At 38.7% G+C, this 20118-nt stretch overlaps 1 protein-coding gene across 1 annotated transcript in view; it reads right to left on the reverse strand.

Annotated features, from left to right (window-relative positions):
- Positions 1 to 561: 561 nt before the first annotated feature.
- LOC113053666 (alpha-1,3-mannosyl-glycoprotein 4-beta-N-acetylglucosaminyltransferase A) overlaps positions 562 to 20118 on the reverse strand; it is a 32001-nt gene continuing 12444 nt past the window's right edge. Inside the window, exons 3-16 of the mRNA XM_026218849.1 lie at positions 18716 to 18883; positions 18085 to 18225; positions 14193 to 14326; positions 12557 to 12603; positions 12308 to 12421; positions 10874 to 10949; positions 8476 to 8590; positions 7973 to 8103; positions 7656 to 7763; positions 7030 to 7223; positions 5184 to 5262; positions 4696 to 4756; positions 4274 to 4386; positions 562 to 3321 (exon numbers count right to left, since the gene is read on the reverse strand). Coding sequence (XP_026074634.1) covers positions 3295 to 3321; positions 4274 to 4386; positions 4696 to 4756; positions 5184 to 5262; positions 7030 to 7223; positions 7656 to 7763; positions 7973 to 8103; positions 8476 to 8590; positions 10874 to 10949; positions 12308 to 12421; positions 12557 to 12603; positions 14193 to 14326; positions 18085 to 18225; positions 18716 to 18883 — 1508 coding nt within the window. The 3' untranslated portion in view covers positions 562 to 3294. The remainder of the gene's footprint in view (positions 3322 to 4273; positions 4387 to 4695; positions 4757 to 5183; positions 5263 to 7029; positions 7224 to 7655; positions 7764 to 7972; positions 8104 to 8475; positions 8591 to 10873; positions 10950 to 12307; positions 12422 to 12556; positions 12604 to 14192; positions 14327 to 18084; positions 18226 to 18715; positions 18884 to 20118) is intronic.

Here is a 20118-nt window from a genome sequence, read left to right on the forward strand (position 1 = left end):
ATGAACTTAATGTGATGCATACTTCTCAGATATATCTTAAAAAAAAAAAAAAAAAGTGAAATGAGAAAAAATCAAGGCATAGATTACTTTATTAAAATTCATTTATTTGATTTTATTTAAATAATTTCAAAATGCATTTTTTCAGATTGCTCAGAATCTGTTAATTGTAAAAGCAATTAAATTTATCCAGTAAACATGTATAACTATAATAGAAATACCTGTGGACAAAGCATATTCAGTTAAAATATAACATATCGAAACAAACTGACTGATCATAAATATATAAATCTGGTTATTGTGTATTTAAAATGCATTCATTGTATTAGTACTGACAAATACATATCATAAATGTCTTTATTTGTGGGGTAAGTCCTAAATTTAGACCCATTTTTCTATAAGACGAGAGGAAAATATTGTTTAGGTCCTAAAACGGCATAATTCATACATACATCACTCTTTGATGACGTCACATAACAACATGCCTCTTCAAAACAGGAAAATATTACATGCGCAATGAGGGAAACACGACAGAAACATAAAATGATGAATTATGTCAAAGGCTTATTTTGGAACAGTTTATTCAAATCAATGTCAGAGCTGGAGAAAGACAGATGAAGGCACATGAACGTCAAGAATGCACCACACATTTCATGTCCGATTCATCTCAATGTAAGACTGAAGAGTGGGCTTCAAGAGGGACATGCACTGATCCCCGATGGGAAACCGGCCCATGAGAGTTTAACAAGAGGTAACAATCCATCTTTCAGTGCTAAAACAGGCGAGGAAACAGATCATTGAGCACAAACCTGACTAAAAAGGCATAAGTTCGACAAAACACTGAAAACCACTCCACTGTGGTGTCTCAGGAGAGATCAGAAACGAACTGTAAACAAATGGTTATGACAGTATTTTGGCTTTCTATTAAAAACACACACTGCTCAAGTAGTCACTAAAATGAAGGTGTATGCATGTATAAAGGATATGCTCTGAAACTTCAGCATCAAGGAAAACACAAGGACACATGATGTCCGACTGAACTAAAACTTCCATCTTATATTTACAATCACATGAGATGAGAGCACTTTGGGAATCTGTACAGCAGTTACCTCAGCTTCCAGTCCCTGTAATATGATAAAGGTACAGTGTCATGAATCCAGGTGTCAAAACCAGCACACACACACTTCACACTACTGAAAAATAGCTGTGAAGCCCTGTTCACACCAAGAACGAGAACTATAAAGATAAGGATATTAGTGTGCACACCAGCGAACATCATCATTCTGATTGGCTGTCAATGTTTGTAACGTTTATCAACTGGGAAAAAATGGTTCTAAAAATGATAACAGTGGACTCTGCTATTCTTTAATATTGAGAGTGATTTTTAGAGCGATATCTTGATTGTTATCATGCTTGGTGTGAACGGGCCTTAAATTCTATTCCATTTCCATTATAAATCTGTGGTTCTGCAAATATTTTGCTCCTGACCAGGTCCACACAGAATCTGCATCTGCAGAACTCCACAGAAAGCTTTAAACGCCTGTCAAGTTCTGTGCATTTTTACATATTGTGACTTATTTGATTGAGTCAAGTGGACAAGGTGATGAAAAAAAAGATATATATATATATATATATATATATATATATATATATATTTCAATGTTTTTGAATTTGCTTGTTAAATTGCATAAATGTTACATTCCCCCAATAAAATTGGTGTTCGCTCACAAAACATTTACAAAAAGTACTGTGTTTTAGTCCCAAAAATTGAATTCGCTCACAAAACTTTTTCATTATCTAGCTAAACTTTTGCGTTCTCTCGCAAAGTACTGAAATATAGTTGTTGGTCCTAACGTATATTTCCATCACAAAAGCTTTTAGAGCAAACATATAGTTTGTCAGGAGATGCAAAACATTTCTGCAAACCCAAAGTTTGTTGGTGAAATGTGAACATTTAGTGAGAGAATCAAAAACACCGAAATATAATTCAGTTTTTAAAGGGTCAGCTCATCTCCATGTCCATTCAGGGTCTCCGTAGATTGTGCTTTCAGATACGAAGTCCCCTCAGCTTCATTAATCACCACATTTGAATTAATTCTGTGCAGAAAAACCCAGCAGATTGCATCTGGACTTCATCATGCCTCACTGAACATTCAGACACTTGTGATACAGCATAGAAAGACGAACTTGTCAGACTGACGTGAAGAAAGCCGACTGTTTGAGATGAACAACGAAAGATTCTGAAACATAAATATGAACATGCCATGCTCTAAACGTGAGCGTCTCTCTTGAATCAGGCATCTAACAGACTATCTGATTGTACGATTGAAGTGTTTGGACGCAGGGCACAAGGCAGTCCTTTACCAGGCCCCAAACTGGGACGCTGGATGTGAAGGCACAGAGGTGGGCGGCCCTGCACCCCTCTCAACTACACAAAGATACAAACAATACCACTCTACCACATCAGAAACTGCCAAAGAATATAAAATAAAAGCATTTACCTTTTGTACAAATTAAAGATTTATTTCAAATAAATTAATTCACCTTCATAGATCGTCATTATCATAATAATAATAATAATAATAACAGCAATTAAAAACCTTCGGATTAAAAGCCATGATTGATTTCTTTGAATAAACCAACACAGAGGAAGAAAAGCCACTTCTGTAGACCAAGTGGACGCCCAAAGATATGCTGTTTTTAGATTTTGGCAAAGCAGTCAATTAAATAATAAACTGGTCTCCACATGTTCTGAACAGAGTATTGAACACCAACGGCATCAAACCCTAAAAAACCATTTCTTTCATCCCACGTTCATCTCCAGCCGTGTTTATCTGACCCAAAGTGTATGGTCAGTTACGGTCCACGACGGCAGAGCGCTGAGGACAATCTTCTTATTATCCAGCATCGGTGCAGCTTTGAATCCTGAACTCCAAGCTTTATCGACAGCCATGATTGCAATTCTTCACCACACAGATTTAGTGTCTGGAAACATTCTGTCAAAAAGTGTTGGCTTGCTTGCTTTCCTGTACAGTAGTAGTCATGTTCACACAACAGAATTCAGGGAATAGTAAAAGGTCAAATAAAGTCTGACGAAAGAGGCCAAGGCAAGTAGAAGAGAAGAAACAATGTCAAAACTACCAGAGGGAGACGAGAAGAAAAAGAAAAGAGAGGAAAAAGTAAAGTTTAAGAGGTGAAGCACGAAGCCAGGGTTCCTCCACGCGCTCTGGTAATGTGAGGGTCACTCGATCCGCTGTAGATGCCAGCAGCACCAGACCACTGGAGACTTTCAGGCCGTTACCCAGGTATCCTCTTGATATGGATCTGACAAGACACACCAAACAACATCATCTATGCACATCACCAAAAACAACAACATATTGCAACGCGTCTCGTTTCAAGCAACTCTTTTATTGCCCAGTCAACTGTGTTGTGATTTCGGACATATGAGATGTCCACATCATAATGTCCTCGTGTGCCAGACGCCGTTGTCTTTTATGGCTGGTGATGACAAACAGTGCAAACACAGAAGGGGTATGATATAGGGCATGATGCTTTGTTGAAAAAGGTTTATAAGATATTTAGTAACTGTAGATGTGATCCAAATGATTCACAGCACAGGCATGAAGAGGGAGAGCACGGGATTGGTCTAGGGTTCGACAGTATTAACAAAACTCAAGAGTCATTTCATATCTCAGGAGTGGTGTATATAACAATATAGTTGTTGTAATAGTTAATAGTTGGGGGGTTATGTTTCAAATAATCACATGATATTGTCAATTTATGAATAACCCCAGAAATAAATACTTTACAAGTTAAAGGTATTTCTTTATTAAAGGCATCTAATTAATCTAAATGTATTAAAGCTACTTATTAAAGGCATTTATTTTATATATTTTAAGATTGTTCATAAAGATATAAGTCTGGGATCATTGCATAAAGAAACTAAACTAATGACTAATATAATAATTAGTGGTTGACTGCTTTATGCATTTACCCACTGTCATATTCATGTCGTTTTCACTGTGTGCTGTATGTTAAATGAGGGTTAAGGTTTTATTTGAAAAATATGATTCTCAATGCACACAAACTTCCCAATTGATATAAATTGATTGATTTCCAAGATATCGGTATCGACATTGGCTGTCAAAAAACCCCCAAAAAAAACAATATCAGTCGACCACTACAACAGTAAGAGCATAGCACAATCCCTACTTCTGTATACTGTGCTACTGTCCAGCCCTAGACGCGCCTAAACCAAAGGCAGCAAGCAGACCTCGCTAATAATGGCCCACACGGCGGAGTCCTTCTGGACCGTCAGACGAACAGCCGCCACGGGGTTGAAGACCGGGTCAACCGTCCCCTCTGCCACTCCTTTCTCAAACTGAGCTGAACACAGGCACAAAGGACAGACAAAATATTTCAACTCTAAAAGGGGAGACCAGAAGTGATAGTAATTTTGCATTCAGTTATTTGGCAGACACACAAGTTAAAATTCAAGAGCAACGTTAGAAACATAGGGTCTGAATAAATATATATATAAGTGAATACTTTTTCAGGCAGGAAGAGCAATGTGCTGAGCATTTGCTAAATAAGTGCCATCGCTGTTATAAAGAGCACACCGTGCACTGGGTTCATCTATTTGTGAGGAAGGCACAACAATCATTTGCTTCAAGTGCAAAACTGCTAATAACTCACCAAGCTTATAGAACCGATCTTCTGTTCGTTTGTACTTCTCTTTGGTCTTCAATCCAGCATCCTGTGAGACAGAACGTCCTCATTAAGAAGCACTTCAAGAGCCTGTCTGAAAGGTCCTTGCACTATTCTATCAGTGTTAGACAACGATTGTATTCAATGATAAAATAAGCAGCAAACCTAAGCTCACAAACCCATTGACACAAACTCAGATGCACGAGCAGCCTCATGTATTCAAGGAACATCTGCAAGAGCAAACATCAAAGCCCATTCGGAGGCGTTTAGAGCTCTGTACACAGCCTCATTACCACAGAAGCTCAACCTGCCGTTGACTCAAATTAGCTCTGGTGGCAGCGTACACCCGAGACCTACGCCAGATATTCCTGTCAAGCTGCGCTGAGACTCTCACAAACCTGTCACCCTGGGGCTTGTTGGGACATTTAGAGGAAACCGTATAGATCTAATTGAGAATGTGTTTTTTTTTCATTTACCGAGAAGGGCAGGAACTCGACAGTAGTGTTCTCGATTTTGTCTCCTGGGTGCTCCTGGTTTCCACTGCGAAAAAGGAACCTGTCAATCAAAGGCCGATTGTTAATGAATATGCATGAACAGGCACAAACTCATGAATATTCGAGAACACGCATGTACAAACAACATGGACAAGAACTTGTGAAGACTGAGTCTAGCCGAACACACACAGGTGAGGGGTTTCTAAATAGGCCCATACTTGAGCTGCTAATTAAATCCAGTCACACGTTAGTAAATTGATCCTTCGTCTTTATCAGCACTGTTTCTTCTCACAGAAACACTTTGAACAGGTCTCTGTTAGACAAAGAAAATGAATGGGCAAGCAGCATGACTGTATGTCCACATCTATTTCCGAAATGACCCTCATCTCTCTGTCTTTCGTATTCACTAACAGCATCAGCCATAAGGGTGGTCTATCGTACCAGGACAGGTGTAAGAGTTTGGGGCATAATACATCAAAAAAAAGTAACAGTAAAATTGTGAAATATTATTACTATTTAAAATAACCATTTTGTATTTTAATCTATGTTCAAATGTAATTTATTCCTGTGATGCAAAGCTACATTTTCAGCAGTTGTGAGGCTTTTACAGAAACCGTAATACTTTTATTGTACTGAAATTAGAGACAGTTGACCAAAAAAAATAAAAGAAACAAAGAAACACATTTTGTCATCAATTATTCACCCTTATGTTATTTTAAAACTGTATGAATTTTGTTCTGTGGAACCAGCGGCGTTGAGAAACAGAGTTGCAACACTCACATAGGCATCCTATTTCGTGTGACCATGTGACCGCATGAGATCAAAGCATGTGGCAACTCTCTCTCTCTCTCTCTCTCAACGGCTCTGTGCGAAACACACTATAAAATATGTTTTGAAAAATGCTTGCAAGACAGGAACCCGGTAGCCCTTGTGATGATGTCATCATCAAATACAGATATCCTCACTGTATGAGCAAAACCAGTCAAATCATTCTTCAAAATATCTTGTATGTTATTCAGAGGAACAATACTGTAGGTTCGGAATCACATGAGGGTGAGTGAATGACAACACCTTTAACAGCATGGTTATGAATTCTGTGCATTTAGATATGTCACTAACCTAATATCTAGTTGGCTGAAATACTGAAGATGAGTTGTTGACGACAAAAAAAAGATAAGATAAAAGCATTAGAAATATGTTGAAATTTCTGAAATTATTTTTACGAAAGATTTAGATTTCTAAAATAGGTTTTATTATTTATATTCCTTGTTAAAAAAAAAAGCTTCACAAAATTCTAAAAATATATTTTCTGACAAGCACACAGATATGTTGCTAAAAATACAGGTCGTTCTGGCAGGGCAACCAAAAATCCTAACCACCTGACCCAGATTGGGCGTGCAAAAAAAAAAAAAAAAAAAGTCAGAACATAGAGTTCTCCTATAGTTGTGTATCTGCTCAACATTGTTTTCTCAATCCCATCCCTCTGTCTTCCTCTTCCTCCAGAGGTTTTTGGTTGCAGTGTCTTATTTTAGAAGCTCCTCATTAGCCACCTCTACTCCCCTGTGAGACAGTGAGATGTGCGGGTGATGTCTCCCGATCACAGCGAACATCACTTTCAGGAGAGGGTCATGTGGGGGTGTGCATCTGCATGTGAATAGTGTATTAAATAAATGTGGATAAATGCAATAATGGTTCCTTAAATGTCCTTAACCTCTCTCCCGCTGGTTCTAGGTCATCGCACCATCATTACAGTCGATCCCTGTGAGAGAAAGAGTGTGTGTGTGTGTGTGTGTGTGTATCTCTCACAGTCGTCCAGAGACAGACTGACCTTTCTATGTTGACGGGCCGATCAAACTTGAACAGGACGTAGTCTCCAGCCATTGGAGTAATGGCCCAGAAAAAGTCCTCGCCCATGTACGTCTTCTCCAGTGTATGACCTTGATACACTTTTAAAGAGGTGGACACCTCCGCCGGCGGGTTCACGTGAATCTTATGCAGCAGGGGTTTCAGGAAGTCTTTATCCTGACAGAGCACAATACAAAGTTAACAGGAAGTGCAGCTGATGGCCGGACTGATTTATAACAGTCCTTAACCGTAAAAACAGCAAGCGAAATTGGGTAAAAGGTCAGCTGTTCAAGATAAGAAAACACTTGGGTACAAGAAAACAGGATACAGGAGAAAGACAAGATGACAGGAAGTCAAAGCAAGTTTGTAGGGAAGAGAATCATGACTTTTGTGACAGTTGTGCTAGGTCATGAAAAGCCAGTAATAACATCCATCTCAGGTGGCGTGATTACAGGTTTAACCGGGCTCCATCATTCACTAAAACTACATCTGTAGTGTAAACAATACTGTGTCCTGAATAACAAATTAAGGCCTTGCTTGTCAAACGGTTTAAATTTAGCTGGTTAGGTCACCCAAGATGGATGAAATAACTCGTGAAATAAGAGTTACCGTGAGTTTCTGGATTTTCCCAGCAAGGGAGGAGTGTAGGCCTACGTGCTGGAACAAAGAGGGCCTGAAACGAATGCGCAGGCTCGACTTCTGTCTCTCACAGTGCTTCTGCAAAGAAAAAGAATGATGAAGCCAAGTTAGACTGTGAGAATGATGTAATACAAATAGAGTTAAAAATAAAGAGATGCAAATAGAGACATGCCGTGTGTATTTGTAGAGAGAAAGAACGATCTAAAAAAAACAAGTTCCTGTTCTGCTGAGGAGAGGAGAGATCAGGGTCACAGAAACACACTTGCAGACAGAGAGTATTAACTTACGCCATCTTTCTCTGGGTTGCACACTTTGACCCAGAGAATGTGATCCAGCAGCCAATCAATGGGCTTCTCCTTATAAAACATGAAGATAAACTCCACAATCAGATTTAGATCTGGGGCTTGGAACATCTTACCTAAGAGTGACAAAAAAAATAACAAATTGTAATAATAATGCATTAATTTAAAAAAGACTTTAGGAGTTGTATAAGATTTTTAAAAATGTTTTTGAAAGAAGTTTCTTATTCTAACTAAGGCTGTGTTTATTTTATATAAATACTGTAAAAACTGTAGTGTTGTAAAATATATATATATATCCAAATGTAATTTATTCCTGTGATCCAAAGCAGCATCATTACTCCAGTCTTCAGTGTCACATGATCAGACACACACACACACACACACACACACATTGAAAATAGCACTAAAGTCATACAGTTCGAAATGAAGATGAGGAAATGATGACAATATATTTTAAAATAAAGATATTCAAAATATAGTAGTCACACCAATGAAGCCCAGCTGTGAAAACTCAAGGATCATCCAGTCCTCTGAGGCGAGTTGAACAGCAAAGTTTTTCATGGTTGCAAAATAGTTGGGTTTGGCAACGATGTCATCCTCCAACTGTTAGAACGACAGGAAACAGTTATGAAACATACACAAGAGCTCATAAACAAGATCTGCTTTGACACGAGCTGCACCTACTAAAAATATCACATCTAACTAGCAATCAACCTGGAGGAAAAAACCTTCACACTCTTGCCACTAACAGAAGCACAGACAAACACTAAGGCCCTGTCCCAAATCACACCCTAAGCCCTCGCTGTCCTCCTCTGAGTCCACACTTTCGTGATGTAATGCAGCTTTGACTGTCGGGTAGGAGTCTAGGCCTCAGTGTGGGCTCAGCAGAAGTAAAGGAGGTGTTCACGAGCACCCTTCCGTAAGCTAAAATGACAAATGGGACACCCCACCGTCTCATGGACTTCATGGACACGCGGCGTCCACAAGACCGCAGATGCACGTCAAGTGTGCCATTTGGGACAGGGCCGAAGTTAAAGCATGTTGTCCTATAACCTTGAGTAACTTGAGTTCCAAAAAAACATGAAAGCAATACCTTTCCCCTCTCCTAAGAGAGCACAGCGTGTATTGAGAGCACAAAGACATGGAGACACTAGAGAGATTATTGACACAGCAAAGAAAAAATGAAAGCAAAAACACACAAAAAATGTATGAAAACATTCAGTACAGTCCACCACAGAGACATGAAAGAAGCACGTGAGACTGAGAAAGCCATTTAACATTAATACGGGATGCTTTTTTTTTCTTTGGAAAACATGGTTAAGATTAGAAAGGGTTAATACACACAAAACATGCTATTGTTCAAAAGTTTGGGGTCAGTACAGTTTTTTTTATGCTTTTAAAAAATAAGTCTTGTTTGCACACAATGAATGCATTAAAATTGTCAAGTATTACAATCTAAAATAACTTTACCATTTATTTCATATAATGTTAAAAAGTCATTTATTCCTGTGATGCTCCGCTGAATGTTCAGCATCATTACTCCAGTCTTCAGTGTCACATGATCTTCAGAAATCAGTCTATGATCTATCACTCTATACAAATATTATCTGTGCTGATAAATTATTTTTTGACAAACAGAAAGTTCAAAATAGCATTTATTCATATAGAAATATCTCTACTGTCACTTTTGATCATAGTGGCACTTTTTACTGCTAGTATTAGCTTCTTTCAAAATGTAAAATCTTACTAATCCCAAACATTCGAAAGGTAAGGTAAATGTAATAAATGAAAATAAAGCTTTTCAACTGAAAAAGTAGGAAGAGCATCTCATCAGCCTCTCATCACAAGTATGATGTTAAGAGACAAGCTCTCATGTGTGATATTGCATAAATATTTAATATAAATATAAAAAAGCATGTATTAATGTATGGTATTTATATGACTCAGATACACATACAGCTGATATCTTGCTCACTGCATAAGTAACTGGTCGGCAGAGGTTTTCATCATGCCATGGTTTTCGTGTTTGTTTGTTCGGGGTCAGGTTGAATGTTCTGCCGCTTTAAAATAATTATAACTTCATAAAAACAGAAATCCCACAACCACAAAGTCACATTCCCATGACAATCGCTACAGAGCCAAAGTGTGTCTTCAGTTTACATCCAGATCCATGAGCTATGTCTGTCTGAACCGAGGAGAATGCAGCGGGGACTAGAAACCTACGCTGAAATATATGCAGCGTTTGGGAAGCTGACTGTTAGCGAATAATTCAATCAAAAGATATTTCATCAACACTTTAAGTTTAACACTGGTCTCAACTGCTCAGCTTCATGTCTATGTTTAATATGCTGTCGGTTAGCAAAGACAAGAGTTTTGATTAGCACTCCAGCGTGCATTAGTAAAAGAAACCTGCGTTTATAATAATGTACTTCAAATTGAGGAATATCATCATTTAAGATCACACTGTTCTGAACTCTAAACAAAAATAGTACAATGTCCACTAGAAGTGTTTAATATTTATATATTGTTTTATATCTGCTTTATTTCAATTAACGAAAATGATTATATAATTTGGTGGCAATTCACAGCATGCCTCAAATGCTGTTAATAGACATTAGTTTGCAAATAGTTAAAATGCTTTCTACAGTTTTCCGCTTGTTTATGCAGAAACAGCTGTAAGTAAACCATAGGTTGCTTTACCCAATATGAAGCTTTGAAAACATTGCTCTGTTTCTATATGCATCCTGCCCATCCTGAGACAGCCACGCTCTCTCAAACAATGGTGTGAGTTTGCCGACCAATAGCAGACAGGGGAGTGTTTTTCGATTTGTGATTCTGTTGTGCAGACATTACACACTTCACCTTTACACTTGGTGATTTGATTACCTGGACATAATAGACCCCTTTGTTCACGGCATACATCATTAGAAAGGAATAGTCCAAGTTCTGCTTGGTCCTCCATCTACAAAGAAACACAAATACAGCACATCATACATTTGTTAAAAAAGGGAGATGTCCAGGAGCCTAAAAGCCTAGGTTCAACTGGCCTGTTGACGACGGAAAACAGAAACAGAGATGCACAGACACTATTTAACTGAACAGAGATGACATCACAATGATGAACTGCCTTTAACTATCATTCTGCATTATTGACACACTGTTTTCCAAATGAATGTTGTTCAGTTGCTTTGACGCAATGTATTTTGTTTAAAGCGCTATATAAATAATAGTGACTTGACTTGACTTGACTAGAACAGCATATCAACTGCTATTGAAGATCTCAGTGGTATAATATAATAATATTCGGCATTGGCATAATCAATTTCTGATTTCAGAATCACAGTTATGAAAGAGAGAGCATGACACCACAAGACTTAAGAGGCAGTGAAACAAAGAGATGCCCAGAGTGATTGAGATTACATGGAGACAGCTGTGGATGAAAGATTTAGGGAGAGCAGGAGATGAGAAGAGGAGTCCTTTCAGGACAGAGAGAGAGAGAGAGAGAGAGAGAGGAGGAAGGAAGGAATGAAGGAGTTGATGTCTTTGACCTTGATTTTAGTGGCTTCCTGTCTCACAACAAATCTGCCTCTCGCTCGGTCTTTCTCTCCAGAAAATCTGACTGACTTCTCTCTCTCTAATCACATTTGTGACAGTAGATCAGCTCTGAAATATCAGATCCGGGCAAATCAAAACTTCACTTCATCCTCGCCGCAGAAGTCTCTATGAGCATCTTTATAAATAATACTGTCACGTGCACGCAACAGCCAGAAGCACCATATGACAGAGCGCAGTCAACACACCTACACACCACCTGACAAACACTCGAAATTAAATACTTTGGATTAGTTTTGTAGAGAAATAACATGCTGTCTTTTTGTATACATTTTATATGAATTATGCATAAAACACAAATACACAATTCCACAGTTTTGATGGCTAATATCTTTAAATATGGAAAACGGTAATAATAAGTGGGTGTGTCTAATTCTTGACTACACTGCTGCATACTATTATACTTTCTTTCATATGAAGTATGCAATATTGTTTCAAATCAAAGTACACTGAGTACAGTATGGCAAAAAAATGCCAATTTTCGATGAAGCATGCACATACAATTTTTTTTTTTTAGAAAGAATATTGACAGCAAAAGTTTGTAAAGATTTTAAGGTAATATATTAGATTTAGGTAATAAATGTTTCTATATGCTGACGTTCACGGTACGCAACAAGGCAACTGTTTTACTATATATCCAGAAGTATGTCCTTCCCCACAGTCTATTAGTGTGTTAGTAAATGCATGTAGCTGCTGTACTTCACTTACTTCACCCGCTCCTTCGAGTCCCCAAAGGTCTCTTTCAAGTTGGCGAGGTCTGGGTAGTAGCTGGCAGGGGGAGATATGACCTCCAGTAACCCCGAATTCAGCTCTGTGTAGAACCTGATGGACAATGACAGTCAAGAACAAGGGTTAACAAGGCGTCTGAACCGCTAGCTTTAATACAATTGAGATCATTGATGGGCAAAATTTAATCTTGGGGGAGTTCAACTTGTGTCGAAAGAAAACGGTACTTACTCTTTTTCAAGGCCTGCAACCACACTGTTTACATAATCTATGTCCGTCTGCCAGAAAGCAAAGAAAGCACTGGTTAGGAGCACACACACACACACAGGCTCGGCAGAAACACAGGTGCAGTAACAAAGTAAATCCTGGAACTGGACTGACTCTGCTCTGGGCTGTTTGTTATCTCGGTAAGGAGGATGAACTGTCTTTTCTCACTGATATTTTTTACCTACACCATCTGTAAAACTGCATTGAGCGATGTGGGAAGGGATATCCTCTCTCTGTCACACACACACACACACACAAGAGCCTCATTAAAGGGTCTTTAGATGCACATGGCACTGGGTGTTCCCTCTTTCCTAAAGCACTCCAAATTAAATCAAAGAAAAGCACAAGAATAGCTGATGACTGATCAGACGAAAAACATCAGCCAGACCCAACAGACACGAAACCGGGTACAAACAAGCACTGCACACAAACCTGAGCTAAATAACTACATTTATTATGTCAAGACGGTTAACGAATAGAAGCACTGTGTTACTGTTAGATGTTAGGCTGTTTATTAAAATACACTCTTTTTTGATTAGTCAATAAGAAGGATTTTAATTTAATGAATTATTTTTTTAAAAAGCCTCTTTGTATATTATAAAATCAAGTTGTTGTTTTTTCTCAGTAACAAACAGTGATTGCCATTTTATAGATTATGGTTTTAAAGTCTGGGAATAAGTAAGATTTTGTTTATGTTTATGAAATGAGCTCATTAAGGCAGCATTTATTTGAAATACATTTATACAGAAATACTTGAAACAGAAATCTTCTGTAACTTTATAAATGTCTTAACTGTCACTTTCGAACATTATAACGCGTTCTTGATGATCAGAAAATATTGATTTCCGTTAAAAAAAATCTTGTTGACCACAAACAGCAGTGTAGATTTTGGTAAATATGTGGGTAAATACTGCTGCCAACAATGTCTGTTCACCAAAATAACCCATTAAATCAATTTCAAAACAAATGCAAATTACCTTTACAAAGCTGTGAATAAAGAGAGATTTTTACATAATATCACCCTGCGTTTTCTACTTTAAGATTGACTATTTTTCCCTCGCACTCTGTGTTCGTCAGACAGACGGAGTTGTTGCAACAGATGAAGCGGGACACAGATGCTGACAGGTATGTTTGCGTGTCTGTTCCTCTTGCTCTATCGTTCAGACAGCAGAATAAAAGCATCGAGACCCCTGTTCTCAGCGTGAACCGCCCACACCCCTCAACGGGTGGTAACAAAACAAGTTCAGCCATCTACAAAGCTGGTGACGGTCTCACAACTCAGATCTTACACTGAACTCCAATCTCCCTCGAGTTTTCTTGCGAGAACATAAATTATTCCCATGCAAAGGAAGCTTAAGGGGGAAAGGCCTGGACAAAAAGAAAACAAAATGCCCTTAAAACTGTTTTTCCCAGTTGTCCGTGGCTCCATTAGAACGACTCGTTGAGACACACCGGTTGAGTCGGTGTTCGAGTGTGAGCCTGGCACGGTAATTTCCATCATGGCAAGTTGAACTTCACAAAAACTTCACAAACAGGAAGTCAGAGCCAGCCACAATCCTCACACGCAAACATTTCTCAAAGCACTGAGAAAAATGCTCACCTCTCCCACGAACACGATGATGACGCAGTCGAGCTTCTCCTCCGCCGAGAGTTTATCGATGAGTGAATGAAGCGTCTCTGACAGGTATGACTTTACTTTCCGCTTCACCGTGGGGATGCCCATCACGATGGAAACTGCGCAGAATAGAGAACAAAACCTCAGTTCCAGCCCCGTTATCTGAATTTCATCAGCACACCATCCAGTCATCACCAGGCAGATGACAAACTACTCTAAATAACATGAACTAGGTTTGTTTAGAGACTGTCATACAAGATGAATATCAGACACAGGTTCTGTGGCTGTATTATTCTGGCTAGATATCTCAAATCTGGAGCCAGTTGCATAAACACAGCCACTAAGTTAAGACTAGCTGTTAGCCAAGAGGTTATCAAACTTACCTTTTGGGTTCGAATGAGAACATTCTCCCCTATTATTACTGACTTTTTAAGATGCATCTCCATCTCTGCATTGTCTTTTCACAAGTCTAGCATTAAAAGCATGAGAGCTGATTTGAGTCACAGACTGACAGAAGCTCTGTCACGCTTCATCAACAGTAAACAAGATAGTAAAACATGTCCTCGTTTTGCACTGCAAGCCAGAAAGTGTTTCGAGAGGTAACACCATGTGGGCAAGGGATAAAGTAAACTGAGGATCAAAGAGAGGGAGAGGGAGATAGAGAACACATTAAAGAGAGGAAGATTATCAGACAGAGGGGTAAAGCACCTGAGAGAAAGAAAAACAGAAGTGGCACATTAAAAAAAAAAACCTTTTTAAGGTAATGTGCATTCAGCACAAGTCATCCTCTCTCCCACACCACCTCTTCTCTTTCACATAAGTAGCGTTTGGCCTTCAGGCGCTCGATTACATAAGAGCCGCTGAGCTGCATCATTCTCCCAGAATGCTCTCTCTTTACTCCTCAGCAGAGTCTGTATGCTTCTCTTTGAGACAGCCACTCAACTACAGCCGATTTATTCGCAGACGGTCTCTAGAGATGTTACAGTGCCTTACTGTGTTTGAGACAGCAGGGGCTTTCACTGAAACCCTGTATCGTTGAACATTTTCATTTTATTAGTGTGGGCGTCTCTCAACTAACCCTCCCAAACTTCTCAGAGCTCTCGTGCTAATTGGTGTATATCAAGGGTTTTCAGCCTTCGCAGGTTTAGTGACGCCCAAACAGACTCTAAAGCTAGATATCAGGGTGGTACATTGTTCCTGATTTCATAATGAAGGGGAAATACTAATGACAAGAATGAAACTCTAAAAAAAATAAAAACCTTAAGGAGTTTGGCATACTGCTTCATTATTATTTCTTTTAAAAACATTAATATTTCTTCAATGCATACTTGGGAAAAATGGTCGGCCAAAATAAAGTAATGTGGTGAATTAAGCATGAACAAACATAAAACATTAAAACCGTTAAATGCAAACACACACACACACACACACACACACACACACACATCACTTGAACATAAACACAGTGAGAGGAAGAGAGGTTGGAGATTGCAAATTGCGCTGTGCACAAACAGAAACTTATTGTCTGTGCTGCCCCATGACTTATTAATAAAATAGCAAAGATACTAAACAAGGTAAAACTACAAGGTAAAATCTAAGAAACTAAATCGCTTCACTGTATCTTTTTGTAATGAGAAAAGGTTATTTGTAAAATGGCATGTGGTGCGACTCTCCAGAAACTGGTGCAACTTGCCAAAACTTATGATATTTCTATATTAATAAATCATTATATATATATATATATATATATATTTTTTTTTTTTTTTTTTTTTTTTTTTTTTACTTGAAATTTTTACATACATAGTTACACCTCATGACACAATGGTATGAATATTTTTCAAAACCTTTTTCCTTTCCTTCTTGTTTTGTCATTGGCTTTTATAATGATTATTAGACCATTAGTTAACGTTCATACAGTTGTCATGAATATTTTAGTTCTCCATAGACTGCATAACAAGCAACTGTTTGCAAACTCAAGTCGATATCGATCAGGGGTGGTGGTGTTGAGCGTGAGAAATGGTGCACAGTCTCTAGGGTCTGGGCAGAAGATGATGTCCCCATTTAATGCTCTAAAAATAGCCTTCTGAGCCACAATCTCAATGATAAGAGAGGGACCGCAGGCACGGGCACAAGCCAGAAGTCTTGCCCACAGACAGACTGTAGCTAGCAGGAGAGGTCCGTCTGTGGGTTTGAAGGAGGTGGGCGTAGAGCATGGGTGGGCTTCAACTTTCCAAAAATTAGTTCTCTCTGTTTTTCCCATGCGCTCAGAAAAACAACATACTCGTGTGACAGGAGTCACTCACATAAAAAAGTTTTTTTTTAACATTCTCTAACATCATTGTTGTCATTTACCGCAGTCTGTCCCAGCATAGGATGTCGTTGTAATAAAGCCAGCTAGCCGTTGACTAAACTCCTCTGTCGTTAACCCACAAACTGCCTGATACAGTATAGTGTGGTACGATGAACCACAGAAACAAGAACAAAATAGAGCTCACCACAAAAGAGCACGACAGCTCCAGACTTAGGTTGTGTATTTTAGCCAGATTAGTGGATTGGCTACACTAGGAAAACATGCCCAGCCAACCACTACAGACATTGAAGAGGACACTGACTTTACAATATACACATTAATAATCAAGAGATTCTTAAAAGTTTACATTTGTATACATATCTGTATACGTCTCTACAATCACAACCACCATGTTAAGCTTTAGTCATCTTATGGATACATCAAATACTGCAGAAATATTTCAAGATTTCCGCTTATTATCTTTTTACTCAATCTCACTTCCTTCAAATAGTTTTTAATTGGTCGAGCGTGAACCAAACATGTTTTGCACATCATTGTACATCTGCACCAGTTGTGGAAGGGGAAGAAGAAGAAAAACTAACCACATTATTATTCACGCAGAGATCAAACAGAAAACCAAACAAGCATAAAGTTTGCCCAAAGTTTGTTCATCTGTTGAGATGGAAAAAAAAAATCACATTTTCTGTTGTCCATTTACAAAATATCCAGTTTCCTGTCCAGTTCCAATTTACTTATGTTTTAAAAACTCAAAATGCATAATTACTGGTAGGGTTGCAGGTAAAATGCAACTAATCACATAATAGTGCATAGTTAAGAAAGTAAACAAATGGGTTTAAAGAGAGGAGAAATTGAATATATAACGTTCAACGATGTTCAAAATGTTAAAACCGGAAGAAATGAGCCTCTTATCGGCCAATATGGTAGCTAAATACTGTAAATAAATTGCTATTTTATGTATTCTTATTTTTCCATCAGATTTTACAAATATTTTTCTCTTTTTTTAATGCTAAACAATAATGATATGATAAAGAACTCTAGTACTCTAGTTTGCTGCTTTGATTTTAAAACAAAAATGCATTATTATTATTATTGTTAATAAAAGATTTCACAACTTCACCACCCCCTAAAACAATGTTGTTGAGTGGTTCCTATCCCTGTTTTGGGTGTGTGAGGGGTGCACAAAAGGTCAGTGGGCCTCTGGCTGCAGCTTTATCCCCGTCACACTGACCGGTCTGTAACAGCTGTGGATAACAGACCTGTAACACTATGACAAGCAAGGATGCGGCAGACCGCAACACCCCACTGTTTGGGTGAAAATGTGACAAATGGACGGTGAAAAACAAAAGTCTTAACAAGGCCTTGGCAGTGATTTGCAATTGTCTAGTGAACTTGGCCAAAGGACAGTGAAAAGTAGCACCTTTCACCCATCAATGAGAGTTCGGTCATATTCAAAGGACATTCACACTTCGGCTCTGGACTGAAGAGAGTGATATTTCAGTCGGTTTATCAGATGTCTGATAAGGATCGACTGTGAGAGCTTGACATGCTGATGAATAGTATGCTCACCTCCGGTTCGTCCCTGGCCCACCTGTACAGCAGGGTGCAGGCTGCCTTCATTGTTGAGCAGGTGAGGCAGATGGTGGTAGATATTTGGCACATGGAGGGGCTTCCTGTGAGCCAACTCCTTCAGCAACTTCTGTGTCTCGTCTGTAAGAAACCAGGGCACTTCAGCACTGTGACAATATACATAAACTATATAAAATGAAAAAAAAGTGAGATGTGCAGGTGGGAGGAGTTTAAATGCATCATCCAAAAAAGGCAAATCAAAAAACAGCATTATCAAGTCCAGGACAGCTGTTCCCTGGAATCTTAAACAATATTTGCTCAAAATTAATGTTTGGCTTGGGGTGTGTGAGTGGCTTTGCTTTTTTGTCTGATTTTCAAATATTTTTGGATTCAAAGTTTTTAATGCTATGTTTCACCTCCTAGTGGGGTTGCTTTGCTTCAAGGCTTAGAGGATTTTTATTAATCCCTATGGGAAAAATGAATAGGAAAAATTCTTCCGGAACCAAGGCAAGTGTAAAAGTGAACAGGCACTGCTTCACACTTTAATAACGTGTAGGTAAAAAAACAGCTTGATAATTAGAAAACAGCAAGACAATGACACAACTATACATCCACGTTAACGTCCAGTAACCTGAGAAGTTGGAGAGAGCGTCTTTGCTGCCGTTGGTTTCTGCGATGGCCCGTCTGAACTGCTCGAGGATGGCGTTGAGCTCGGAGGAGCGCTGGAGGGTTCGGTGCTCCGCCACACGCAGACGCTCCCTCAGGGAATGAAACTCCCTCTGATAGGCTACCAACTTTTCTACAGAGAGAAGAAGAGGAGTGGACAGAGACCGGCATAACGTCAGGTAATAAAGTAATAAAGTAATAAAAATGACAAATGCAGATAACAAGTTACTAAAATGGAAACTGAAAATATGAAAATAATAAAGGGCACTATTAGTTAAGCCAGTGACACATCTTGCCCACAGGGGCAACTTTCATAGATATATCTAGGCCTGTTTAAGATTGCTTGGACATAACATTTATTTTGCTTACTATTAAAAAATTCATAAGCAGGGCATTTTGCATTAAAAAGCTGCATCACTTTTCAAGATCGTGTGACTGTAAGATGAAAATCCAGATGCCATGACTTAATGGGTCCTTAAGAATATTAGGCGTTTTGCATAAAAAGGCTGCTAATCTACAAAAACTGATCAACGGTAGGGGTGTGACGGTTAGTATATAACCGTGAGACCGGCGGGTATAGTTGAACACCGTCATCAGAGCTCTATAACCGCCAAAACCGTGTCATTAAAATATTTTTTACAAACATTTTTTATCAAAGATTATTTTCATTTTTTAGATAGGATCATAAGATGCGCAATATATCGGGAGACATGGTTTTTACCACTTAATGAAGTTTTGTAAATCCTCAGACATGATATTTACCACTTAAATTAAATTTTGCTTTGTAGAAAACCTTTCTTAAAAATGAATTTCGTTTTGAACAAATTTTATCTTAATTTTAATAAATGTTTCATCAACCAATTGCATGTATTTTCATCGTAATGAAACTCAGCGTAGGCCTATGCCTCATACATTAGCATTAAATATCTTTGCTGCATCCTTTCTAGAACAGACAATGGCTTTTTTTTGCGGCTCGCATCGGCAAAGCATTGCATCGTCCATAGACCGCAAAACAATCAGCGGATGGCGGGCGGGTGCGGCTTTGAAATTTGCTCAAAAAACGTTGGCGCAATGATGAGTTTTGTGACAGATCTCCTTAATAAACGGAGGTCTGAAATCTCTGCCCCTTTACCGATCAGAGTGGCGCTGATACGGAGTTAACCCGCTATCTCCAAGAACAACCAATTGACTTGGACCCCCCCCCCCCCCCCGACGGTTATGTTATGAACCGTCACATCTGACTCGCGTCATAACCGTCATCACCAATTCTGAAACCGGCACACCCCTAATCAACGGACATTAGCATGAGATTGTCGTAAGTTTGGGGCTATTCAAAAGTAACCTCGTGAACACTGCAGTACAACTGTA

This window comes from Carassius auratus, chromosome 34, assembly GCF_003368295.1.
Source record: "Carassius auratus strain Wakin chromosome 34, ASM336829v1, whole genome shotgun sequence".
NCBI classification, from domain to species: Eukaryota; Metazoa; Chordata; class Actinopteri; order Cypriniformes; family Cyprinidae; genus Carassius; species Carassius auratus.